Genomic DNA, 26,922 nt, shown 5'->3' on the forward strand with positions numbered 1-26,922 from the left:
CCAGCTGACCACAGTACCACACAGCCCCTCAATGCCTCTCCACCAAGTGGGATGAGGAGAAGAATCTGAAAAAAGAATAGCAAGAAAACAAACAAATAAAATCCAGAAATCTGTGGGTTGAGACAAGAACACTTTAATAATTGAAACAGAGTAAAATATGCTAATAATAATAATAATGATAACAAAACCAGTAATAGTAATGAAGAGAGAGAAAAAAATAAAATCCAAGAGAGACAAGTGATGCACAGTACAGTTGCTCACCACCTGCTGAATGACAACCAACTTTCCCCTGAGGAGTGATCAGCAGCTCCCACCTAGTTATCACCAGTTTTGATAGTGGACAATATATTTTATAGCACACAACATCCCTTTGGCCAGTTCAGGTCAGCTGTCCCAGCCACGCTCTCCTCCAGCTTCTTGTATCCCTCCTCACTTGGCAGAGCATGAGAAGTCCTTGACTTGGGATCAGCACTGCTCAGCAACAACCACAACATCAGTGTGTTATCAACATTATTCTCATACTGAATCCAAAACTCAGCACTACACCAGCTACTAAGAAGAAAAATTAACTTTATCCCTGCCAAAACCAGGGCAACCTGATTGGTTTTCAGTGTTCAGGCAGAAGAGGGTATGTGAAGCAATTGTAAACAAAAATAAATAAATACAAATTTTGAAAAATTACAAAACTCTTTGAAGGTATGTTGAGGAAAGCAGCATCTAATTGATACTGAGATTTTCTCCATGTTCACTTTTCTGTGAAGCTGAAGCATTTTTTTAGATTTCACTAATTCTAAAGGTGGTCTTAATATCAGAACTATTTTTCCAATTAGTTAGTCACCTGGTTTTGTCTTAATTTCATTCTTCACATTACAATGATAGAAAGCAATTAATTTTTTTTTTTTTTTTTTTTTTTTTTTTTTTTTTTTTTTGGTTTCCAATCAAATTTTTGTCTTCTTGGGTTTGGTAAATTTGAAATTACTGTAGTTTGCTTGTTCCTTTAAACTTAAGAAGTGCTTATCTGACAAATCAGCAGCAATCTAAAACAGAATTTTTCCACTCATTATAAATACAATAAACCACCATCACTCCCTTGCTGGGGGTTTGGAGTTACAAGTCATCACTTTTGATTTGAGACATCAAAAATCTCATGTAAACATTTTACCTCAGCGCTGTGGCTGTGGCGCCAGACTGTGAGATTTTCCTCAGACATTTGTGCTGCTCTGTGTCAAACTTGGTGCTCTGGGACCATGCACTGTGAAAGCATTCAGGGTGAGTAAAGGTGGCCCAGGCTGGTCCCACGTGAATGTGAACTTCAGCAGAAAATCCGGGAAAAATTGTGTGTATGTGTATTTATACCTCAGGAAGTGACAGCTGAAAATAGAGAGTCCAGGGAGGATGAAAAGTGATATACTCCAGTTCTTTTGTACTGTACCTGGTGTTGTTTTCCTGCATTTTTCACAGGCTGAAGCCAGGAGGCAGCTGAATGGCAGCATTTATATCTTTTTCAGGACAAGAGATTCAGGCTTTTGTTTATTTCTCAGTAGAAAGTGATACTTCCCACAAATGACTGTAGAGAGATGTGCAGATCAAGGATATTGAGAGTTTCAGATTGCTTTGATAAGAACAAATAGCCTACAAATCACCAGAAAGGAAATGGAACATGGCACATTGTCTTAAACTATCCCCCTTAATAATAGTTTTTGCAAAACACCAACATAAATATCTGGTAGTCATGTTGCAGGGAGGTATTCAATGGTCCTCATTAGGATATTTGAACATAAAAAGTGTTTCATTAGATTTCAGAGTTTAGCAGGATTAGAAATGAAATACATTTTTGAATAGAAAACGGGAGCTTTTTGCTGAGTTTTTGTTTGGAATTATTCAGGATTTTTTGTTAGTTTGTTTTTTAAGGTGTGAAAAGTCAGAGTTTGAGCAGTTTGCTAAACATAATCAGACTCTTACATTTCCTCTACATGTGCCTGTAGTACCCAAATTTTCTATACCCACACATTTCAGATAGAGGTCACAAACTGTGGGTTTCTCACCCGTTTGTTTCACATGAAGATGACAAACAGCTGAGTTTCAGCTCCCTGACAGATAACACAGCAATCTCCGTGCTGTCTCTGTTGTTAGCTCTGCAGTTTCTCCCCTCTCACTGTTTAGTCTGTACATGGACAATCCCAGTGGAAAATCCAGCTTCTCACTCCACTGTCTACTCCAGCACATCTGCTCATACTCCTGTCCCATCTCCTACCACTTCATTCCTACAGGCACATGCCATCTCTGATTTATTTCACTTGAACTGGGATTAATGTATCACAAAATTACTTGAAAGTAATCTGAATTTCATGGTGACTGCCATTTTCTAGCTTAGTTAAAATGGCCAAGTATTGATACAGAAGCTAAAGTTTGGATATGAGCTTGATTGTTGTGTGTAATTATTAACCTGAAAATTGGGATTGTTTAATTTTCTGGTGTAGAGTTATACTTTTTTGCTTCTTTTATAATAACTTCTGTTAGTGTCCTGCAGTACTTGAAGACCTGAAGATTTTTTTTAAAAACAATTAAAAGTGAAATACATTGAGCTTCAATCAAAAGTGTTCAACTTGTGGCAGTTAAATAACAGGATATCTTCCAAGCATCTGGAAGATATTTGTAAATAGTATAGTGAGAATAATAATTAATGAGTATTAAACATGCTGAACAAAATACTCTTTAGTAGATAAGTACCACCTTGGATCTCAAGATTTCAAAAGCATCTTATTAGTATACATAAATTAAAATGTCTATAATTTTACTCCTTAAGAGATAATTGCTACCAAGCTATCAAGAGTGGTGTACTTGAAGCTTTTAACTTGCCTAATGGCAGACTAAGAAACGGATGCAATGCTGTAATATTTTATTCTAAATATGAGGAAACCAATGGGTTCTAGAGAAACACTAGATCAACATTTGCCTTCACCTCTGTGAGGAGAGCTACAAAATGTGGTTTTTTGAGATGTAGTCATTGCACACAGCTTGTTCAGGTCTCATGAGACCCCAGGGTGAGACAGACCCAGGCTCATCCCAGCAGTGCATGGAGGGAGCACAGGAGACCAATGTATTTCAGTTGAAACAAGGCAGATTGAGGCTGGGTATGAGAAGGCATTCCTCCACTGGCTGGGCAGACAAGCAGCAGAGTGGCCTGCTAGAGTCTGTGCATTGTTATTCTTTGCAATTTTTCAGGCCCTGACTGGATCAAGCCCTGACTGACCCTGTAGCTGACCTTCTTGAGCAGGAGGTTGGAATGGAGACCTCTGAGGTTGCTTCCAACCTGATTATCATGTGAACCTGCAAAACTACATCTGTCAAATGTAATAGTTGCTCCATTAACATCTGGCAACTGTACTGGGCTGTAGTTTAAGTCCTAAAACTGCAAATTCCTACTCCTGTGAGTGGATTTAATGATACCAATAGTCCCAGTGAGCTTGATAGGATTGCTGGAAAGAATAAGGCATTAAAAGATCACGTCACTAGACTGGAAACCACTTTTCTTTTGGTTTTTGTTCAGCAACTGGACACATCTTCCTTGAAAAGCCTTGCCTGTCAAAGAAATTATAGGAAAGGCAAAAATATTATTCCTTTGGTAGTTGCGGTTTTACATGCGAACTTCCTGTCTTTACAAACAGGTTATTCCACCTAATTGCCATGTGAAAAGCCATGATTAACACAGGGAAAATTAATTTACTTTATAATTGAAAGTGGTGTCAAATAAAATGTGCTATAATAGAGGAAAAACTATTTGCTTCTCAGTTTTAGTAACCTTAGATATCAATAGGCTGCGAATCAAACTAAGAATGTGGTCTTTGTTGTAGATGTTGCTAATATTGTTGTTCTTTTAAACCACATGATATCCTTCTGACAGAATTGTTCAAATTTTTTCTATGAAACTTCACCCTTTGCCCTTTCCACAGATTTGCAACCAATGTGATGTCCTGTTTCTACAGGGATTTATTTTCATGTATCAGTGTCCCCTCTGTTTTCACAGGTGGGCAAAAAAATATATTTGCTTGACAGGGTTATTTTTGACCCACAGTAAGAAACGTCTAATAAAAAGAAAAGGGGAAATTCAGCACTTAGAAGTTAATTTAATTTGTAGAAATATAATTGAGCACCCTGTTAGGCATTTTCCAGTGAGTTTACAGCAGAGGACTTGAGCAGCTCTGCATTGCTACTGAGAAGGCTGAACTTTCCTCTTCTTGGCACTACTCAACAAATGAAAAAAAAAATAATTTAGAGTTGCTTTCTCTGTGCAAGAATTTCATTCCATTAAGCCTCTTATCAGGCTGTTTCATGTACAGTGAGTGGTGTTTTGTGGAGAATCATTTCTAGTTCCAGAGCACGTCAGATTGTAAATTTAGTAAAGAGCTTTTCAGTTAAAAAGCGAAGGTTACTGGGAAATACAGACTCACACATGAACAAGAGTGGCTGGGAGCTGAATCCTGGGGAAGAGCAGATTTCTCTCAGGAATTCGTGTGTAGCTTTTCTTGGCCACTCCTCTTAGAAATTGTAGACTTACAAATAATCTGAGCAGAGTAATGCACACTGATTTTCTTTTTGAGAAATACCATTTAAAGAAGGCTAGTGCACATCCAGAATAATTCTTTAAAACTCAAATCGTTGGAAAATGTTATTTTAAACTTCCTCTCTTTGAGATTACTTCCTTAAAAAAAAAAAAGTCTCTTTTAAAACTCAAATCTGTTTGATCTGATTTTGGAATATGCAGTTGCAGGTTCTTGTCTTCAACATGTTCCAAATTCCAATATTCTATCTGATTCTCTTTCTGCTTCGTTTTTGTAATACACCTGGAGTCCTCCGTAGTTATTAGAACAGGAGGCCAGGATTCCTCATGCCTAATGAATGTTGGCAAAGTGGATATTATTGGTTTCCTGCATGTGTTTATCAGAGGATGGTGAATTGAGGGTGCTTAGCTACTCAATATGAAAGTGTGCCCATGCTGAACAAGGGCTGGTTTATCTTCGGCATAAAGTGATAAGACCGAAGTGTTGCAAGCATTTAGAAAAATTATATTTTTTTGAACCTTTACTGTAATTATCACCAATTAATCTTTTTTTATTTAACTTTTTTTTGTCAGTATCTATGTTTATTTTCAAATTACTTCTGTTTTTTTTTTATTTTCAATCTGTTCTTTCCATCACTAATAGGAGATTGGAGTACTTTCTAACATGTCTTTCCTTTATAAGAAAAGTTACCTTGCCAGGATCTGAGCCATTTCAAAGTTTATGAAAATTTTGAACTATGGTTGAAGGATAATTTAATATTTGATAATGTTTGATAATCATTTCCATTGAAAAATCTAATACTTTTTAATAAATGTTTTGTTTTGAATATTTTAATGAAATTCTGGTTTGGGGGACAAATAACAAGGTTAAGAATCTTTTTGAAACTTATTTTAATTGTGGTATATTTTGCATTTACAGTTTATTAGTGAGCCTTATTACCTTGACTCAGCAATCCTATACTAAAGAGATTTGTGTGTGGCCTAAATGCGTTAGCATATTATTCATTTTTTAAAAAACTTTTTTTTTTAAACAGATACTAGTTTCAGAAAAATATATTCCATTTGTAAATGTTTGGATTCTTTAGAAAGGCTGTAAATATTACTGTTCCATTTCAGCAATGTTGCAGATTGATATTTACTGGAGATTCTAAGTTAATTTTGCCATGGAAAAATCTTGATGCAAATGAATAATAATAATAATGTGGAAAAAGAAAATACTCAAGGTCCATCAGTTCATTAGAAAGGCTTGGAGTAGAACCTAGACTGCCTGGCCAGTATGTCAGTCTGTTACCCATTTTCCTCTACCACCTACTTTTCAGTATGTGATAAAAACTGCTGTCTAAAAATCAAAATATAAAAATGTCGTTCAACATTATAAACCTATTTTTCATATATCAGAATACGTGTTTGCTTTCTAAGGTCCTTACCAAGGATCCATTTTCTAATTTTTTTTTGAATTTTGCTTTATTCTTTGCTTTGTTTTCATGTCTGTTCAATTTTATTTATTCCATGTTTTCTTTTTGTTTTGTTTTTGTTTTTAGTTGTGTCTGGTAAGTTGAAATTTTATTGGCCATCTTCTAGTCATCGTGTCACTGTGACGGGAACTTCTCCTCCCCTTCCCATCCATCCCCTTCCATGTCCTCCAACCACTCAGCTCCCATCTTTTACTTGTTATTGGCAAGACACATCGAACAGAATAAATTCTGCATGAAGTATGGGTAACTTAATGGCAAAGAGAAAGGTAATGGGTTGCAAATTTTCTGTCTGTTTTTATATGATGTGGCAAGTCAAGTCCTAATGTCTCCTTTCTTCAGTGACTGCATGGGTTGAACTTCAAAGTGTGCTAAAAAAATTGTGTTTGGTTAAAGGGTTTCTAGGATAGAATTTGTGATTTTCTTATGGGGATTTATTATTTTGACATCTTTTACAGTCTCATCATCCATACCACATGTATGTGACCCAAGGTGTGAAATCAAACTAAATTATACTAAAAAAAAAAGGCAGTAAAAAAGCTTTCAGTACAGTTAACACAGAATGGAATTTTATAATAGTTTTACTTAACCCTGTTTAATTCTTCTAACATTGAAGCTAATAAGATTTCTATTATTTCTCTTCATTGCAATAGATTTAGAGTAATTACATATATGGGCAATATGCATATATTTTTAGTGTCATATCCATGGAAAATATGTATTTAGAATAATACTTAGAGAAATATGTACCTGTTTATATTTTATACATTCTACCATGGCTGCCTATAAGACTAAATTCCCCTTCCTTTTTGTGTTAAGTAGTCCCTGAATGGTCATCTTAGGGTACTGTAATCACAACCATCCAGCTATTTCTCCAGTGGTCAGAACCATTTTATTGTCTTTATGGTTGTACCTGTCCTTGAGTTCAACAAAACCTGAAACCTCATAAATCCTCTGCTCTAGCACAGGGTTTAGAAGCCCTCAGTTCCACATTATGTGGCATTGTGTCAGAGGCTAGCACAGAACCTGCCAAGCCCTAAATTTAACTGTATGCTAAATTTATTCTCGTTACTAGAATCTAGCAGCATAACAAAGGTGCTTCACCCTCATCTCCATTTCCCCCCCCTCCATGCCTCACAGCCCCGTGGCAAACCCCCAGCCAGTTCTTCTTCCCTCCCTCTCAAATGAAACCTGCTGTCATGTCAAAGTCTTCCCACATCTTCTGCCGAGGTACTGGTTGAATGTTTCAGAACTGAATGTTTTGAAGTCAGCTAATTACAGTAGGTCCACCTTAGCTTTGCTTTGCATAGTTTCTTATCTAAGGAAATGCTAGGAAAGGTAGCATTTGCATCCAAATGTAGACAAGAGTGTTATGCTTCAAAAATTCCTCTCAAAGCAGGAGGGGCGTAGGAAGAATATATTCTGATATGAGCTCACCAGGGAGTAGACACAAGGCAAGGGGAACAGATAAATGCAAGAACTGGCCCACAGGAACACTGAAAGCATTTTTTTTTTAAAAGGACTTAAGCGGTATTGAATTTATTCTAGATAAAGCTGCTACCGCTTGATGTTTTCAAAACACATCTTTGAATTACATATTTTGCACTGTTTTACAAGGAAGATCTTGTGAAAACATCAATGCTTGCAAGGGAAAAAAAGGAAATGAATATCCAAATAATCTGATTTCTTAAAGTCAGATACAAAACATCCCCTTTATTCTCAATCCAAAGAAGGGGAAGAGCATAATTAGTTTTAGGCAGATGATCAGAAAAAATGGAAATTATTAAATAAATGGGCTTTAATTTAATGCACATTTTTCAAGAAGCAAGAGTTAACAGCCTATAACAGCCTATAGAACATGCTAGATATTTTTCTGTGCTAGTCTCACCAATGCTATCTGTGCTGATTTTTTTTTTTTTTAATGTGACTGACATGATTTTTTGACATTCTGCTTACTACTGGATGAAGGGGTTGTTGAAGTCAGTATAAATCAAACAATGCTGGCAGTATTTATAATGTTAGGCTGAGCAGATGTTTCAAATTTGCCTTCATTTGCATATATATTTTGTTTGAACATGTTCTTGCATATGTAAATGAGGAAGACATTTAGCTCTGCTGTTCCTTTAAAATCATTCCTTCTTAGTGTGTTTGAACTGGAGATTTTAAGTGGTTATAATTTGAATAGTATTTCTTGGGCTTTTGACCTTCAAGTTTTTTTTTGAGATCATGACTTCATCAATAGTCTCATGTAAGCACTTAAGAGCTTTTTCTCTCCTCAGCTTTCCTAAGTCAGAGATGATGAGTTCTGTGTGTCTAAGCCTGAATTCATAGTTGCTCAGCAGTGTGTCTTGCAGCCCTTAACAAAGTGTGACCTCTGGGCCAGTTGTCCCTCAAAGATTTCTCCATTCTGGCTCACAGCCCTGTTCCTCCTTTAAAAACCAAACTGTAGCAGGTTTGTTTGTATTGGTGACTGTTGCTCTGCAAGTTGTCTCATCAAGCTGGTGGGACTCATTTCCTTGTAGACTGGGTAAGCACTAAAAGCATATGTTGCACAGTCAGAGTTTTTATTGGGAGGTCCAGACAGAAAAGATTATCTGAGTGATGCTGAAGCTGTGGCTGCTAGAGACCAATGTGTCTTTGTGCTGCCTCTCCTTATTAAAGAAACTTCACTGTTCTGGTTTATACCATATAAAATCAGGAGGCAAATTGTTCTTTCAGATCAGCTGATGGCAGTATGATTGATTTATTGTTGGTGTTTTCCTTTCAGAGCCCCCACAGTTTGTTGTAAAGCCTCGAGACCAGGTGGCTGCCCTGGGGAGGACGGTGACTTTCCAGTGCGAGGCGACCGGGAACCCTCAGCCAGCCATCTTCTGGCGGAGAGAAGGGAGCCAGGTGAAACAGCCCTTCTGTCCTCCTTCCTGGCAGCTTCCTCAAGAAATGATTTCACATGACAGAAAAGTATTTTAATTATTGTTTTAAAGAGATGGAAAGCAAGTCTAGAGCTTGGAGATGCTCGATACATATTCTTTGCTTCTGAGGCATGTGCATGCTAGGTTGTGTTAGTTTTACTGGAAAATATCTGTGTTTTGCTGTCTCCTATTTTCTCCATGAATGTAAAAATAAATTTGTGAATCAACTAGAGACATTCCATGTTTCACTACTCTGATAATCTATTTCACCTAACAGGGAGAACTTTTAAAAAATGGAGAGATGACTTACGCTGAAATTTGGTAGAACCCCCAAACAGTCCCAGATTTTCAGAAAGTTTGGCTCTTGGGTTTATGGTGTAGCTGTTAGTTTGTCATGTGTTTTCGAGTTTCTGGCAAACTGAACTATTGGCTGCATTGGTTTGCATCACTGTATGGGTAGGACTCTGGTTCTGGGCTGAGGAGAACTACTTTCCAACTCCATCAGTTGACTGACAGACCATCTCTGAATGGGTCACTTTTTCTCCCAACTTCCTTATTTGAATGGGAGGGAAAATTATTTTCATCTTCTTTGTAAAGGATCTTGAAAGCTAGTGGGTGAAACACAATATAGCACAGCAAGAGAATTGCAGTTTTCTTTCAGTCATCTTTTGAAGGAGGTATGTGACACAAAGTATTCTTTATTGGAAGGAAAGAAGGAATATAGGATTCTGGTTTTCCTGTGAATGAAGGAATGAATAGTGCAAGAGTATATGACAGGGTTCTTTGTGTTACAAAACAATAGGGCAGAGAAATTGAGAACACTTGGAGATGGACTTCTTTATTCCATTTGAAACATTTTTGTTTAATACCTACATACAACTAGACTGCTGACCAAATTTAGATGATAATCTTCAGTGGTGTATATATAGCAGTATATTACGCTTTTATTTTATTTATCTACTTTTTTATTTGATTTGATTTATTTAGCCACAAGCTGTCTAGTACATCTTTTTTTTTCTCCACTCATTTTTGACTCTGCTGAGTGTGACCACTTGTGATGATTGAGAGACATAGAGGAGGTCAAGGGTAGGGCTTGCTAGTGCTGGAGAACATTGTGTCCCATTCCTTTGGACAATTTTTGGAAATGCAAAATGTAGTTAGCCAAGAAAAAGAGATGAATATACCCTCTGTAATCCTAAAGTATTCTTATTTATAAGTTGTTCAGCCTGAGGTAGAAATTCAGCCCCAACTGATTTTTGGTAAACACTATGTACTTCATACCCAAACTATCTAAACAGGCATAGGATTTAATTCAGTATTATACAAATTTTCATAGAACACAAGCAATCTATTCAGAGAGATCTACAGAGCATCTCTTTTTTTAAAAACTGCTCCATTTGTAGAAAGGCAAAAGTTAAAATACAGATAAGTAAACCACCATCTGCATTTAAATGAAAGCATACGAATGCCCTGGAGCAAGTTCCAAAAAAGAGCATTGAAGCAAATTACTGAGGTTCACCACAGTTGCTTGCACCATTGTAGGATCTGTACATTTCACATCTTCACTAGATGCTGTTACACTTGGTGCAAAGTCCAGTATTGATCTTAGAGAGTGTTAGAGCAATCTCAAAAGTCTAACACAATTATATGTGCACATCTGCACCTATTTTAGCATTAAAAAATCCTACAGAAGCTATGCACATTGTGGTATCGACAAGCTTAAGACATGAAGAGCAGAATGTTTTCTGTATAATATGAAAAGATTCATTTGTTTAGCTGTATTAAAGTTATGCATATTGATATTTGAATTTATATAACCTATTTTTTTTCCCCACTTTCTTTCCTGTACATCTTTTAGAATCTGCTTTTCTCATACCAGCCCCCTCAGTCATCCAGCCGATTTTCAGTTTCCCAGACTGGAGACCTCACCATCACCAATGTCCAGAGATCTGATGTGGGGTACTACATCTGCCAGACTTTAAATGTTGCAGGAAGTATCATAACAAAAGCCTACTTGGAAGTTACAGATGGTAATCATAGATTCATTTTATCATTTCCAAGTGTTTTATTTTTATTTGAAGACAGCAGTGCGGTGATGTGACACTACTTTGAAATCTGTTTTGCATAAATGTGGATTGCATGTTTCTTTGAACATAAAAATCCTGGTTTGGCCATCTCTTTCAGGAGCTTACAATTCTGGATGATGTGTAACTCTATATTTCCATTTTGTATTTGTAAATATATTCAGTGTATAGATTTTTGTCAGATCTGTTAATTTTTATCTGACTCTTTTTTAGCTTCTCCCACTTGATTTAATTTACTTTCAGATTGCTTGCTGCTTGGTTCTTTATCCCTTTTATTATGTAGCCATTTCCTTAGCTCTTTATTTACCTGTTTTTTCCCCGTTTCTTAATACTGTGTTTTAGCTAGGAAGAAAAAAAAAAATTATCAACATGTATGGAGATTAGCAGAATAACAGAAATTATACATTTCTTTTTAAGAGTAGTTAGGAAGTAATTTTTACAAGATGAGAAAGCTACAGGGAGCACGACTACAAGAAGTAGTCTGAGGCCAGTTTGCCAATTATCAGAAATACTTCTTATTTTGAACAGCAGAGATACATGGGGAAAATACTAATCTTAGCATTTACAGAGGAACAGGATAATAGAGAGGATTTGAGCAGAGGGAAGCTGTTGTCTGAGAAGCTTCCATAAAATAGCCCTTTGCCATATAGAAAACATAGAAATAATAAAGTACTAGAAACATGCAGTGAACCTGTAGTATAAAATTGTTTATTTATCTCCCTCTCCCCCTGGATTGACGTAGGAGGAATAGGGCTACATCCCTTCTGGCTCCTCACAAATTCTAAGCCACATTTCCTAATCCTCTTTTTTCCACGTTTTCACCGGGGAGAAGGCCATGGCAGGGTGAGAAGTAAATTTACAGTTTTCTGCTAATGACCTATGCCTTCTGAACTTGGAAATAATAATTTAAATGCATTTTCTTTACTATATGCTCTGGATTGATCTGATGAGTAGGTGTTTTTTTATAATGTCTTGAGACAGTTTTTGGTACTTCTATAAAAGCGAAGGCAGAATAAGCTGAATATTTGTAAAGGTGTTAGAATGACTTTATGAATGGTTTTCTTAAAGGTAGGAGGAGTTGCCATCAACTTCAGTGGCCTTAAATCAGCCATGAATTTCAGTGTCATTAGATTTCTCCTATAAAGCACAGATCAGTCAACTCCTTACCTTTGCCAACTGCAAAATTCTTTACAAACTTGTCAAAGTCAAATGCAAATTATAAGTAGGCTTATTTTGTCTGTCTCTGCAGAGAAGGAATTGTAATGGCCTTAAAGTGCGTAGCAACAGGCTGGGACAAGAGCTAAAGGATAAATAATACAGTTGAAAAATGAGTGTCATTTGAACATGCAAATGAAATTATGGGAGTTGGAATTTACCCAAAGAAAACAGTGCTAACATCCTGTCTGTTGTTAGGAAAAGTAATTTAGAAATATCTAATGTTCACAAATTATCAGAACTTCAGGTTTATATTTCAGCTACCAAACCAGTTTTTAAGTTACGTGAGCCCCATGCCACTGCTGAACAGATTTATGACATTTAAAATTAGGGCTAAAGCAGATCCCCAAAACACAACAGGATAACTTTTACCTCTATTCTGAATAATGGAATACTTACTATTTCTTTTTTCAGTGAATACTGAGACTGGTTTATATTTTTCTGTGCAGTATAATTAAATAACCCATCAATAGCACTAAATTTCCATTGTGTGAAAGATGCATTAAAATTGACATAAGCAATGAGATTGTGGGATTTTCTTTGTGGCTCTGAAGTCCTCATAAAATTCAGAAACTACTGGAAAAATATTTCACAGAAGAAGAAACTTTCCTTAGGAACTTTCCAAAATGGTTCTCTATCCATTTGTGTTTGCTTTACCCTACTGCTGGGCATCTCATGATTACAACACAGCCTCAAGATGAGCTGGTGGCACATAAAAAATGGTTATTTAAGCAGTAGCTATTTGTGAGGTTATCCCCTGTTTGCCTACCTCCTTTTTCTCTGTCTTTAAATGCTGGAAGTATGAGCTGTGTTACACAGGCCTGGCAGTGGTGAAAGATGGAGAAGGTGAAATCTGTGCCTTGCCAAAGAATCTGGGAAGTCCTTTCTTTTCCCATTATCACTTCATAAAGACATTGGACTTGGAGAATGCCTGGAGGATAGCAGTGTGTAATATGCAATCCTTTCTCTGTTCTGAAAATATGTGTTGTGTATCATTTTAAACATCCCTAGCTGTGCATCATTATAATACACCCTGCCCTGAATAATGCATGCCTCCAACTTTAATTACTTATTTAATTATTTTTAGTTTGTTTCAAAGCCTCAAGCAAGTGCTGTTGCTTAGATGATTAGAAAATTGCTTCCAGTTGCAGAGATGTCTTTCCTGTTGTTTCTCCTGGCAGTGATTGCGGACCGGCCGCCCCCTGTCATTCGGCAGGGTCCTGTGAATCAGACTGTAGCTGTGGATGGTACTCTGGTACTGAGCTGTGTGGCCACAGGCACTTTAATGCCCACTATCCTCTGGAAAAAGGATGGGATCCTCATTTCCACCCAAGACTCTCGCATCAAGCAGCTGGAGACAGGAGCGCTGCAGATCAGATATGCCAAGGTAGCCTGAACTGGCAAATGGGTTTTCTTGTCTTGTTTCATTTTGTGCTTCCACCTCCAGGCATTTTTGATGTAGTAAAGCCTATGTTTAGAATTAATGAAAGGTTGCATAAATGTACTAAAATATTTGATACTTCATATTTTCAGATAGTACATTCTTTATGCTTAACACCTGCCTAGGGCACATTATTTTCATAACGAAAAATGCTCTAAAGAGGTATTAATTAAGGGAATTATTTGGCACTTTAAACATAAAGGGTAATGTATTTTAGTAAGACAAATCATTACATTATTTGGGCTTTAGCACTAATAGATTAAAATGATCTAATTAATTCAAATGTTTGTAAAGAAAACCTTTGTTTAGCATATTCAGTAATAGAGCCACGTACACAGCTTTTTCATAAGAGCTTTTAGTGTTTAAACATGCTCACTCATCAGTGTAACATAGCTTAAAATGGTTAACCTGACAAATGCCTGACTTCCTCAGGGCTTATAGTACCTGGCCAGTATTGCTGTTGGTCATGCATTGCACACTTCAAAATGTTCTAAAATGTGAAGTTGTAGCATACTAGATATTCTCTGCTACCTTTTCTGTGGTTTAAAATGAAGTAATTTTTTTTTATTATTATAGATTAGGCTGAATACATCACTTTATCATATTCCCTAGAGTTGCCCTGCTGCCAATTACAAGTTAGACTGGCTTAGAGCTTGAATCTCTGATTTTTGATCACTTCCGTTCAGTTCATCTGCTGAGGCTGGGACCTGAGGAGGATAACATTTTTTTGGGGGGAAAAAAAAAAGAAAACACTTTTGAAATGTGATTAAGTCACATATGGACAAATAATCCAACACAGAGAACTGGATGAGGATAGCATATGGGGATTCTTTCTTGGGTCTGCTGTAGAGTGAAATTTATACTAACCCAGGAAGCCCCATATGTACCCTGTGCAATATTTAAGCTTTGCTTTAAGGATGACATGTTCTCCAGTGCTCCAGTCCTGATAAATCCCTGGGCACTATTTAAGTAGAAGGTTGACAGTTGCATGAGGTCTTGTCATCCAAATTCCTTCTCAATTTAGTTGTTAGGACCTCTGCAGAGTAAGGAATAAATGCTACAGGAGATGGCCTTCAGTTTGCTCATTACAGAATAGTTAACATTAAATTAGAATCTGCATTTCTGATTCTTTTGTGACTGGTCAGAAATGAATTTTTGCTTTGTCAAAATCGTAACTTCTAATAGAAGGAGTTTCTGCTGCAAAGTTTTTGCAGGCTAATACCTTTATCCATATTCATGGGGGAACATGGAGAGCTGTAATTGCTTTTCTAGCCCACTGAGTGCCTGATTGTTTCAAATATTTATTCTTCCCTTCTCCCGTTCAGCTGGGTGACACCGGCCGCTACACCTGCATTGCCTCAACCCCGAGTGGCGAAGCGACGTGGAGCGCGTTCATAGAGGTCCAAGGTAACTCCATGAGGAGCAAATACATGAAGGAAAAGCAGAAATTGAAATGTAGAACTTATCTGACTCTGTCATAAATTGCCAGTGCAGATGTGAGCAGCATTTAGCTTACAGCTGCTTCCTGTCCCCACTCAGCGTTTCTCTCTCCTTTTGTCAGAGTTTGGAGTCCCAGTGCAGCCACCAAGACCCACTGACCCAAACTTGATTCCTAGTGCTCCATCAAAGCCTGAGGTTACAGATGTCAGCAGAAATACAGTAACATTGTCATGGCAACCTAATTTGAATTCAGGTGCAACACCAACCTCTTACATAATTGAGGCCTTCAGGTATGTGAATCTCGAGTGATATTGCTGTCTCTATGCTTGCGTGTAATGTGTTGCTAAAGAACCACGTGCTAACCTGCTGTTGTGTATTTTATCTTTAGCCATGCATCAGGGAGCAGCTGGCAAACTGTAGCTGAAAATGTGAAAACTGAGAGTTTTGCAGTTAAAGGGCTAAAACCTAATGCAATTTATCTCTTCCTTGTGAGAGCAGCTAATGCATATGGGCTGAGCGACCCAAGCCAAATATCTGATCCAGTGAAAACTCAAGGTAAGTTTTTGATACTGAACATTTTGGGTGTCCACAGCAGCTGTCACAAGTTGGCTAAGCAATACCAGATGCAGGAATAATGGTAGCTTTGGATGTCTACCTATCTTGCTATAATAAAATACAGTAAAATACAGTGCTTAAACTTGCATTTCTCTGTAACATAAACTCTGACAGCATGTTGCATTGACTAAGGGAACCCTAGGATCTCTTATCCAAAGGTAGTTACAACTTGCAGAACAGCTCTTGCTAGCAACCAAAGTAATCCCTGTGTTTTTGGGTTCTCATACAAATCCACAAATTCCATGGAAATGTTATGACTATGTCCAGTGAATCAAATAAGGCTTAAGACTGAGACAGGGAGAGAAACAGCATGTAATCTAAGTTGATTTCTGCTGCAATAGGAACGAGAAAATTTGAAGGAATTTGGCATCATGAACCAGTAAAGAGGTTTTGGCAGTATGTTACAAGTGTTTCCATAGTACAACTGTTGGAAGTAAAATAGGGTAGAAAGCAGTGCTTACAGATAGCCAAGTAGAAGAAAAGTCTGGGTAGAAGTGAATGAAGAAGTCATCCTCTGACTCCAGCTGTGACTGAAGTCCAGCTATGGATTGAGTCCAGCTATGTAAAATTAAAACTATCTTTGTGTTCACTGTAGCCAGTAAATGACACTTAGAATGATGTACAGGGGAAAATGCATTGCCGCTCTGAAGCCTGCATTTTTCCAGTAGAAAAGCTTAGATTCTTAAGAAGAGGAAAAATAGACACACTCTTTTTCATAGAAAAAGTGATAGAGATTGTATTTTGTTTGTTTGTTTGTTTTTCTTATCTTCCTACTTACTGGAGAAATTGACCCTCTGGCTTATTAAGAGTGTCTGTGTTGTATGTTTGTTTCTTTGTTTGTATAAGTAAGTACATGTTGGTTTTTGAAAGGAAGTTCTCTAACGGAAACAAAGTGTTTTTCTTTGGTGACTTCTCATGTTTTCTGTAGTTGGTCTGAAAGCAAGTCTCTCTCATGTCCCCTGGGGAGTGACCAGTTTCACATTGCTGTCTTTTGGCATTATGCATTTCTCCTGATGGCTGACAATTTCAGTGGATATGTATGGACAGCAGAGTCCCAGCCCCATGGAAAATCAGGATTGCACAGGTTCCCAAGTCTGTTACCAGGGAGAGATTTAATAACCTTTCAGTGATTCCTGATTTCACTGGAAATCAGGGAATAGAGCTGCACAAGCTTGTTTTTCATGTATGGTAGTTTCATTTCTGGAGATGAGAAGTATTGTGTCCGTCTCAAACTAACTGATTACTGACCTGATTCTGAGAAACAGCAAATATTCTGTTCAGTCAGCTGAATGGTTTATAATGACATAGAAAAGCTTCACCATTCTCTGGGTACCTAGTAGAGCTGAAAACCCAAGAGCTGCACAATGCCTCAGTGAAAATAACAACTAACACATAAAATTTTCTCCAATTTTAAGAAATGTGTCAAAAGTGTTGAGTGTCAAGTCCTTTAGACCAGTTCTGCTCTTCTGCCAATATAATTTCATTTCTGTTTAAGTTGTGGTCTAGCTAAGAAAGCTCAGAAATTTCCAGTTGGCTTTTGTCATGAGGGTGGTACAGTCTGGTTCTGATTGCTTGTTCATTTCACAAACCAAGATGAAGGTAGGTTACTGCCTTCAGTGCCTTCATCCCTTCTGCACTGCCTCCCTAGAGCCTTCATCTTCACACTTTACAGACATTAAAAACCTCATTCCTGGGTGTTTTCACTGACAGTCCCTGTCTTGGAAGCTTGGAGCCGAAACAAGAGAGCACATGCATCATTTTATAGCACAGATGTGCAAATGGCTAAGCCTGGGAATAGTTTGATCCATATTGTGGATGACTCATCCCTTCTGACTAGCAAAGCTAGAACTAATTATTCCACTGGCTTTCCTGTTACATTCTGAGCAGGGTGATATTTAGGCAATGCTCCCAAACAGAAGCTTTTAGCTTTGATGCTTTCAAACTTTGGGAGGAGGGAAATACTGTGATAATGGACTGTTTGCAGAACATACTACGTGGGGATATAGCAGTGACTCAGTGGAGGATTTTTTGGTTTTGTTCTTTTGTTATTACCAATGTTACTTGCTAAGAATTCAGATTTGTCACTCACTGACTACACATTAGTCACATTAACCTTAGCAGTAATCACTGCAAATACTTTTCATGAACTTCCAGTCACAGAATTTTAGCCATAGTCAGCAGGGTATTTGTTTAAAATAAGGTGATCAAGGAGTGAGATGTGAACCTAGAACAGAAACTGTTACTCTGCTTTCCACAGTACGTGTTTTAGATACCTTCTTAGTGATTACCCTGTAAAATTTACACGTCTGACAGTCATTCCATTTCAGTTAAACCTGCTTTCCAAGGGCTCAATATACATAAAATATGTGTTTTCGTCATACTATTGCATGTTTTGAGAGGAATTTGTCCCTTTGTGCATATGAATAATCCTTCCAGCTATAAGAGAGACCAGATATCAGACAATCCAGATTGCCCTCAACTGGGCTCTGCCTCCTGTTTACAGAAGCTTCTTGCCATTAGAGAAGCTGCAGCCACATGACTAATTTATCTTTTCTCTGGTTGTTAACATTATTTTGTAGTAACACCAAGTAAGTTTGTCATGAATTTATCTAAAGATGCAGCCTCTGCTTTTGCTGTTCTTTATAGGTTTCCTGGTCTCTTGGAATTGGCAGTGGGCAATAGAATGTTTTCCCAGCAGGAAAGAATAAAGATGCTGCTGTAGCCATTTACCAAAGCTGTCCTTGAGTGTGGTGTGTCTTTTTGTGCGGCATTTCCCTCACACTTCTGTCAAAGGAAGTGCAGTGTCTTGACTTGGTACCTATACGTTGGTGATTTGCTCAAGAAAATGCTTCATGTAGTTTTTTCTGACATGATTAGGAAGTACTTAGGTTCAACTTCATTAGTGATAGCATCATAAACTTTCTGACATACTAATTTGTATTTGCCTGTACTTATTTCAACAATCATGTGTACTTGTGAGAATGGAATCTTAAATTATTGCAGATGTTCCACCAACAAGTCAAGGTGTGGATCACAAGCAGGTCCAGAGAGAGCTGGGTGACGTGGTGCTACACCTGCACAACCCTACTATCCTTTCTTCCTCCTCGATCGAAGTTCACTGGACTGTGAGTACAAACCTGTACCCTGCTGGTGGTTACGTGTGCTGCTGAGATGTCCTGCTTCCACTGCAGTGGGGTCACACTCTAAGAAACTGAGTAGTTTGTATGCTTGTAAATGTTTTTCCCTGGGAAAAGTGCGACTTGGGCTTTGCTTTTTCACTAAATGTTACCCATTTTCTCCATCTTTGTCTCCATAGACAGTGCTGTTTACAATGGAGTGAGGGTTTCAGAGTCCTCCTCTGGAAGCTAAAGGACCTCCTCAGTTATAGCTTTTGAAGCCTTTCCACTGCTTTCAGCAGAACATGTGTCAGTCCCTTAATGAGACAACATGGGCAATTCCCTGTCTGTCAGTCACCTGTAGGGAGACACACTGCATCATTCTGTTTGAAAGTGTTACCTCCCTACACTGACAAACACCCACAAATCAGATAGCCTGCTCTGAACCTCTCCTTTCCTGTGGTGCCCTGAGTACACCTGGTGCAGGGAGAAGAAGTAAAAAAGGCAGTGCCATATTGATTGTGCCCTGGCAGCAGGAAAGCAGAAGGTTGGCCACGTGGAGGACATAGCAGAGGAACTGAGAGAGTGAGGAATGTAACTCAACGATCAGTTTGAAAATGGAATGCAGAATTATGAAACAGTTGGGGATGTAATTATACCATGGACAAAAATAAAACCGTAAGGAGTGAGCTTTGAGGTGTTTGTGGGACTTCCATCTGAACATTCCAGTATATTGGCAGGGGTGGTGTGGGACAGCACGGGCTGTAGCTCCTGCCATGCCATAGCAGAGTATTTTGAACAGAAGCAAAAGACATTTTGACTTTGTAGAAGAGCCACAGCCCAAAGGAGTCCTGACCTACACCCAGGGCTCCTCGATGCTGCAATAATGTCTGCTGTGTTGCACAGTAATTACACTCTCACCTGCAGTATGGCCACCTGCAGCAGGCAATCTCCTGTTTTAAACTAATGCATTAAAACATCTTTGAGGTTCCTAGCAAATTTTGTTTGACCTTTACTTACAGAACAACCTTTTCCAGACAAGCAGCTTTTGTCAGTCTCTTGGGTGGCCTGTGGCTTCTCTGCAATTTCAAAAATAAGCATTACCTCAGTTTCAGCTAACACATGCATTCTTTATGTGATTATTAAAAATGAAATGTGTTGCTCTTTGGAATAAAATTCCAAGCACACACTTTTATTATATCATTGTATGAGATTTTTGAAAACAGGAAAATCTGATGCACTTTAAAAATTTTATTGTGGTTGTTATTAGACTTCCTTATTCATCAGAAATTGAAACCAGCAGTTGAAAAGATAGTGAGTGCTCCACAGAAGATCAGTTGTATAAGGTAGCTCTCTGTTTCAGCTTTAGCCAAACATATTGGACCTGCCCTTGATTACACTCAGTTCTCTTTCTCCACACATTTAGTATAAAATTGCCTTAGTTTGAACAGCACTCAGGACCACTGAGCATCAGCTTGATTTACCTTTCCAAGTCTCATTCATGTTACCATATTGAGTTTTATGTTCCCTCTTGCAACCTGGCCCTTTCCTTCTAGCAGAGGGCCTCCCACTCAGTGAGTGAACACGGGGGAAGTCTTTGGAGAGCTCTGCCCTCTGACAGAGCCCAGCCACAGCCACAGTGCCAGCTGGCCACCCACTCAATTTGCTTTCCCCAGAAAGGAGCAGCCGGGAAGCAGTGCTCATTTCACGGATTTGGGGAAGTTTCTACACCTCGGGAAAAATGACAGGCTCTCTCTTTGGTCTCCATATTCATCACCCTGAGCCTTGGCACTGCAGATCTCCCTTTCTCCATGTGTCCAGCCCTGCTCTCCAGATTCAGTTGGGCAGCAGTCTGACCTGTGCCAAGCTCTTTTGCTCCATGGATGCAGAGACTGTTCATTTCATGGAGCTGGGGCGTATTATACAACTTCGTTATCCCCCTTTAATGCCTGCCTAAATCCAGGGAAACCAGCACAGTTCTACCAGCATCAAAGAGATTAATGCACTTGTGAGTCAGGCCTGTAATTTGCTGTAATGCAAGGAGCCTTTATCTGCTTTGGCAGTGATGTTTGCTTTGAGTAGCATGAGGGATAGTCCAGGGGCCATGCACGGTGTCATGGGCATCACCCTGGTTCCTGTCTGTTTATGGATGTGTTCTGTGTTCTGCTGTCTTGCCAGGTGGACCAGCAATCCCAGTATATTCAAGGATATAAAATTCTGTACCGGCCTACACCAGCATCTTATGGAGAGTCAGAGTGGCTGATCTTTGAAGTGAGGACTCCCACCAAAAACAGTGTTATCATTCCGGAGCTGAAGAAAGGTGTAAACTATGAAATCAAGGCCCGCCCTTTCTTTAATGAGTTTCAGGGAGCAGACAGTGAAGTGAAATTTGCAAAGACCCTGGAAGAAGGCAAGTAGGAGCTAGACTGTCTTCATCTTTCCATTTTGAAGTAGCAGCCTGGCCGGCTTTCCTCTGATATGTTCATTATTTGATCTTGTTTGAAGTGCATGCTGTTTGAGAGCAGCAATCTGTGGCAGAGGAGACTGATCATTATGTGAATTGTTTGGTGACACAGAAGTAAATATTCTGAGCCAGGCATGAGAGACAGAGGCAGAGGGATGTGCAAAAATCCCCTCCAACACACAATGAGAAATGCGCTTTTTTATCTTCCCTGCAGTGTGTGCACTCCTCCCTGCTGAGTTCATGGGCTGGTCACAAGTGACTTCTGTCAGATTCAAGCACTTGCTAATCACTATCTTGAGTAGATAGCAGACACCACAGAAATCATCAAAGCAGTGTAGCTGGGGGAATGAAAACCATGGTTTTTAGAAGGCTTTTATATGTGGATCAATCAGAGAGACAAAATGGAAAGATGAATGAGGGCAGCAGATAGAGTGGACTAAATTATGTATTTCCATCTCATACATGTGCTAAAAAGACAAGGTTCATAAAGCTCTTCCTTTTGTTGCTGCACAGGCATGATAAGTATGCAAGGTGGCCAGTGCCTCTGAATAGGGATTTTGGTGCTTCTGCTGGGATGTGCAACCTTTCCCTTTCTATCTTCCTCCCCCATTAGAAATGCTGTGTAGCTCCAGTTTATTGCTGCACGTGGTTCAAAAGGTGTGCATAGCTGCATTCATCCTAAGCATCAGATAAGCATCCACTTTTTAGAAGGATTATTTCAAATTAAAAACATAAATTGTTATCATAAATATGTTAATACTAACACATTATGTCCAGATTTTTTTAAGTTTTGTATTACTCATTATTTTTAACATGCTAGAGGAACTGAGATTTAGACTGGGGACTATATAGAATTTATTTTTCAAAACTGTTGATCCTGGGTGAGCTGATTTGAAACCAGTGAGCAACTCAGTGCCCAGAACTGTGACATGCAGGTAATATCTGAGAGTACAATTTGGAGTGTTACTTTTCCTGGCCTGCACAGCAAAACTACAGCAGAACTCAGAGCCTGGTTGTTGGGTCATGCATTTTCCTTCTGTATCACTTCATCTTGTGGGCACAAACTGCCCTCAGTGAAGGGTGGGGCAGAGAAGATTGCATGTGTAGAGCCCAGAAACCATCGTCCACCTAAACTCACTTGTGGGTGTGACACCTAACCATTCAATTCTTCTTTCCTAACAAACAGCTCCCAGCGCTCCACCTCAGAGTGTTTCAGTGACTAAGAACGATGGGAACGGGACAGCAATCGTGGTCACCTGGCAGCCACCCCCTGAGGACAACCAGAACGGGATGGTTCAAGAGTACAAGGTACTGCTGGCACGGCTCGGTCCCCTGGCAGAGGGAGCCTGGCCAGGCAGTGAGGGAAGGGCTGTTCGTGGATGCTTGGCTCCATCTTCTGGTTACTCCGAGAAAATGGGAGAGAAAGGCGCTGCTTGGAATCAAACTCCAAATCTAGGGATTCTGCCTAGGTGGTGTCAGGCAATTAAAACAGCCTCCATAAATCAAAGCAAAGGGTCAATACTCTTAATTAAAACTGCTCCTGCCTTGCCTCCATTTAGACTTGGGAAGAGCACACACAAGGAGAGAGGGCATCATACCTGTTTGAGAACCACTTTGTGACTCTAAGACTCTGGCCAAGGTAGTAAATATAAACAGACTTAATGAGTTGAAAAGCTCTGGGATAATAATTAACAGTGTTAAGATCTGAGTAAATTATGCATAACTGGGTAGTTAAAACAAATGGAAAACTTTCAAGGAAAGAATGATAATAAATCTATTACTGCATAGAAATTTTTTCTTTTCTTTCAAACAGTTCTAATTATGTTATTTAATTTTTAGCGAATTGAAAGTACATTAAAAATCTTTATTGTTTGTCATTCATTTATGAACACAGATTGTATTTGCATTTCAAATTTTTTGGTGTTATTTTACATAGCAAAGTAAATTAAGTTTATTTTTCCTAAGCAAGCTAGAGATGTTTTAAATGTAGATATCAAGTAAGTTTTGTAACCAAGGAAGGGCAGGAGCTTTGGTTTTAGCCCCCTGCAAATGCACATTATTGAGAAAATCTTCTAAATGGGAATGTCTTGGCTATTTTTTAGGTTTAAACACAGTGCTATAAACCTATATTCCTAGCCATCAAAACTCATTCTGATTTTCTTTTCTTCTCAGTAAAAATGGGAAAGGGAAGAGATTTATAAGCTTCATGGTCAATTTAGAATGATAAAACCCTTTTCAAAAGCTGGTCAACTGGTAAAATAAAATCTGTGTATGACCTAGTTTCATATATATAATACAATGTAATTGGAAAAAATATTTGTGAAGTTATTTTATTTAAAGCCAGACCTTGAGAATTATTCACAACAAGAAACTGCATCAGAGGCATGTTAAGGTTGCAATGACACAATGATAAAAGTCAGGAAATTCACATTTCTAAGTGAATATAACCCATACCCCACCTACCAAATCCCAAGATTTTGAGGTGACAGGTTCCCAGGTGCTGGAGCAAGCACACTGTAGTGCTTATTTAGCAGTAGATGGCACAGTGGCACATTTTGCATCTGTATTTGTTGCATTGATGCTGTTGTTTTCCTTTGTGCTTTTCACCATGGACAGAAAAACATCATTAAAAAAATATCTGTGAAAATATATATGCCATTCCTACTGAAGGTGCTATATGTAATTACTGCTTTTGTAAAAAAAAAACTACTGAAATGCAGAACTGATGATTTTAGATTAAGAACTAATAACAAGAAAAAAATTCAAATAGAAGACTTGTGAAAGTTTTCTCTTTTCTCTTCCCCTTTTGTTTTTCTATCTTCTCTTTTCTCTCAGAAAATAAAAAGAAAAAAAAGGTATGCATATGTGGGGCAGTTCATTATTTTCTCAGCAGCTCAGATCAAAGGCAAGAGTGTACCTACTTTAATTAAAGGATAAAATAAATAGGAAGAAGGATACTATCTTAATTGAAGAATTGTCAGTAGCATACACAAAACCCCAGAAATTCAAATTCACAGCAGTTAGAAATTCTCTTGTTTTACTAATTCTCTCTTCCCTTACGTGTCTGTTATAATGTGAATTCATTCTTTTTTTATAACATTCTAAAGTTTTACTTTCACTTGCCTATTTATGTATACAGTCAAAGGTAGGATGGCAAGTACTGAACAACTTGATGTTTGACCTGACATTCTTGTTTCATACACTTCTCCATGTACTTGAGCTCCTAAGAACAAAAGCTTTTTTTTTTCTAAATTAGTAGTTCATGACTACAAGTACATAATGAAATAAATGTTTCATTGCTTGCACATGTACCATTTTACAAGGCAGCAGTAATAATTGCTGTGAAATTGACTTAAGTCCAAATGTAGATTTGAGTCTTTTGTTCATCACTTAATTGAGTTCTTATTTATATAAGAGCATTTTTGTGCCCATCCTTTAGGATTCAAGAGCAGTATTAGTAATAGTTTTACCCCTAGCACTGATTGAAACAGTCTCTATGTAGTATCAGAGCACAAAAAGGAGATTCTCTTCATGTGCTCTGACCTGCTCTGCAGCAGCACTTACACATATCCTGTGCTGGTATTCGATTTCAAAGGAACTTAAAATGCATTTCACATCCTCACAGTGTCCCACTAGCCTTGTTGCAGTTTGTGGCATCCAGAGGAGGAAAAAGGGTCTTTATAATGTCCTGAAGGTGAGATAAAATTTCCAGTGTCCAGGCAGAAAGGGCTGTACAGAAGGGGCTGTAGCAATTGTTCTGCACGTGAAAGTCTATCCCCCTCACCTGGCAGTCTCCACAGCAGCAGAATTGCACGGGGGATTTAAAGCAGCTATCTGGTACTAAATCTTTTAGGAGCTCCATATGTTGAAAGCAAAATCTTCCCTCCCGTGTACAATCGGCCCAGGCTCTGACATGCTGCTGTTCTCAGCCAAGTTTGCTTCTTTACAGATAAAGTATTGAATTTAGCTAATTTAACTTTCTGAATAAATGTTCTTTGTAGAGCAATACATTTGTGGAAAGGGCACGAAAAGGAAGTAGGCACAGCTTCATGACTTTTTTAGCAGATGTAGATTAGCTGCTACTTCACCTTGAATAGCAGTTGGGAGTTCAGCCATCCTCCTAAAAGCATTTGCCACATCAGTGGTTCAGGCCTAAAGAGATAAAGATATCTCATCATATTGTTTCTCCTAGCCATTTAAAGTCACTGATGTAATATATTAGGTTGTGATTTGAAGTCACTAGACCTGTATTTTGGTCTCAACCAAAAAATGAGATCTGATATCATGCTGTTGTCTCAGTTAGAAGACAGCATACTGCATATCACTCAATATTCTCCCCTTGCTGCCATCTTAAAAACAAAAAAAAACCAAAAAAAACCAAAACCGTTTGGACTCCAGCATGACATCAGTTCTCTTAAGATGTCATGTGATGAAAGACTTGCTTTGAGTGACACATAGTTCCTGAAGGAGAGAATTACAAATCCATTTAACTGAATGCTCTTACTTTGTTGTTTATGTGAACAGCTCTTGGCTGTGGGGCTTCCCTCATTTCTTCTGTGCTTGTAGTTTCATTAGCACTTGTTGAGCTCTAAATGAATTGTGATAAACTCATCAAATAATGGTATTGTAAAAGCAGCAGCCCCTCAACGAAGGGAGGAAATGACACATTTGATTCTATGTTATTAGAAGGTTAATTAATTACTATATTACATTATTTTATACTGTATTACACTGCATCTAAACTGAAACTGCACAAGCACTTAACTCCACTGAACAAAATTTTGTGACTGTTTGCTGACCAACAGTCTGGAGACATGCTTGGCCCTGATAAGCCAAGGAAACAAAACACCATCACTTTGGGTAAACAATCTCCATTTTGCATTCTACTTTGGCAGAACACATGAGATAGGAATTGTTTCTTCTTTCTGTGAGGTTCCTCACTGCGATTCTCAGAAAATATCTTTGGGAAGTTGTGCCTTGCTTTTCTCTGGGAAGAGAAATGCAGCCACATAATGCTAGTAGTTGGAGCAGCTCATTGGAACAAGAAGTGTCTTTTCAGTATTCATAGAGGGCCTAGGACAGCAATCCACAACTGCAGATGTTAGAACAGTGCCAAAGTGTAAACTTCTTCACCCAGAAGGGAAGAATGGGTCAGCTTCCCTTCTTCTTCCCCTTCAGAGCTGAATTTTGAACACTTACCTGTGCCATGCATTTGCTTCCCTGCAGGTTTGGTGCCTTGGCAATGAGAGCCGATACCACATCAACAAGACAGTGGATGGCACCACCTTCTCCGTGGTCATCCCCTCCCTCGTGCCCGGCATCCGATACAGCGTGGAGGTGGCTGCCAGCACTGGGGCAGGACCTGGGGTGAAAAGTGATCCCCAGTTTATCCAGCTAGGTAAGCTTCCTGGTAATCCTGCCTCTTGGTGGGGGTGATTTCTGTTTGTTTGCTTTTGTCTTTTATGGCACCAGAAATACTTTCAAGACAAGTGAAATAGATAGTGTTACTTGATCTCAGGAATAGCAGGATTTGGCATTTCTGGTTTTCAACTTGCCTTAGAATTGCATTCTAAAGGTGGGATTAAAACAACACAGGGGTGTTTTT

The 26,922-nt window shown here is 38.5% G+C and overlaps 1 protein-coding gene across 1 annotated transcript in view; it reads left to right on the forward strand.

The window, feature by feature from the left end:
• The window catches only part of ROBO1 (roundabout guidance receptor 1), a 595,330-nt gene that overhangs the window by 523,484 nt on the left and 44,924 nt on the right, over positions 1–26,922 (forward strand). The window contains exons 8-18 of the mRNA XM_059872698.1: positions 6,103–6,111; positions 8,801–8,925; positions 10,801–10,972; positions 13,423–13,628; positions 15,008–15,089; positions 15,244–15,412; positions 15,511–15,677; positions 18,741–18,862; positions 21,032–21,263; positions 22,504–22,625; positions 26,544–26,715. Coding sequence (XP_059728681.1) covers positions 6,103–6,111; positions 8,801–8,925; positions 10,801–10,972; positions 13,423–13,628; positions 15,008–15,089; positions 15,244–15,412; positions 15,511–15,677; positions 18,741–18,862; positions 21,032–21,263; positions 22,504–22,625; positions 26,544–26,715 — 1,578 coding nt within the window. The remainder of the gene's footprint in view (positions 1–6,102; positions 6,112–8,800; positions 8,926–10,800; positions 10,973–13,422; positions 13,629–15,007; positions 15,090–15,243; positions 15,413–15,510; positions 15,678–18,740; positions 18,863–21,031; positions 21,264–22,503; positions 22,626–26,543; positions 26,716–26,922) is intronic.

Source organism: Haemorhous mexicanus, chromosome 2 (assembly GCF_027477595.1).
Source record: "Haemorhous mexicanus isolate bHaeMex1 chromosome 2, bHaeMex1.pri, whole genome shotgun sequence".
Lineage (NCBI taxonomy): Eukaryota > Metazoa > Chordata > Aves > Passeriformes > Fringillidae > Haemorhous > Haemorhous mexicanus.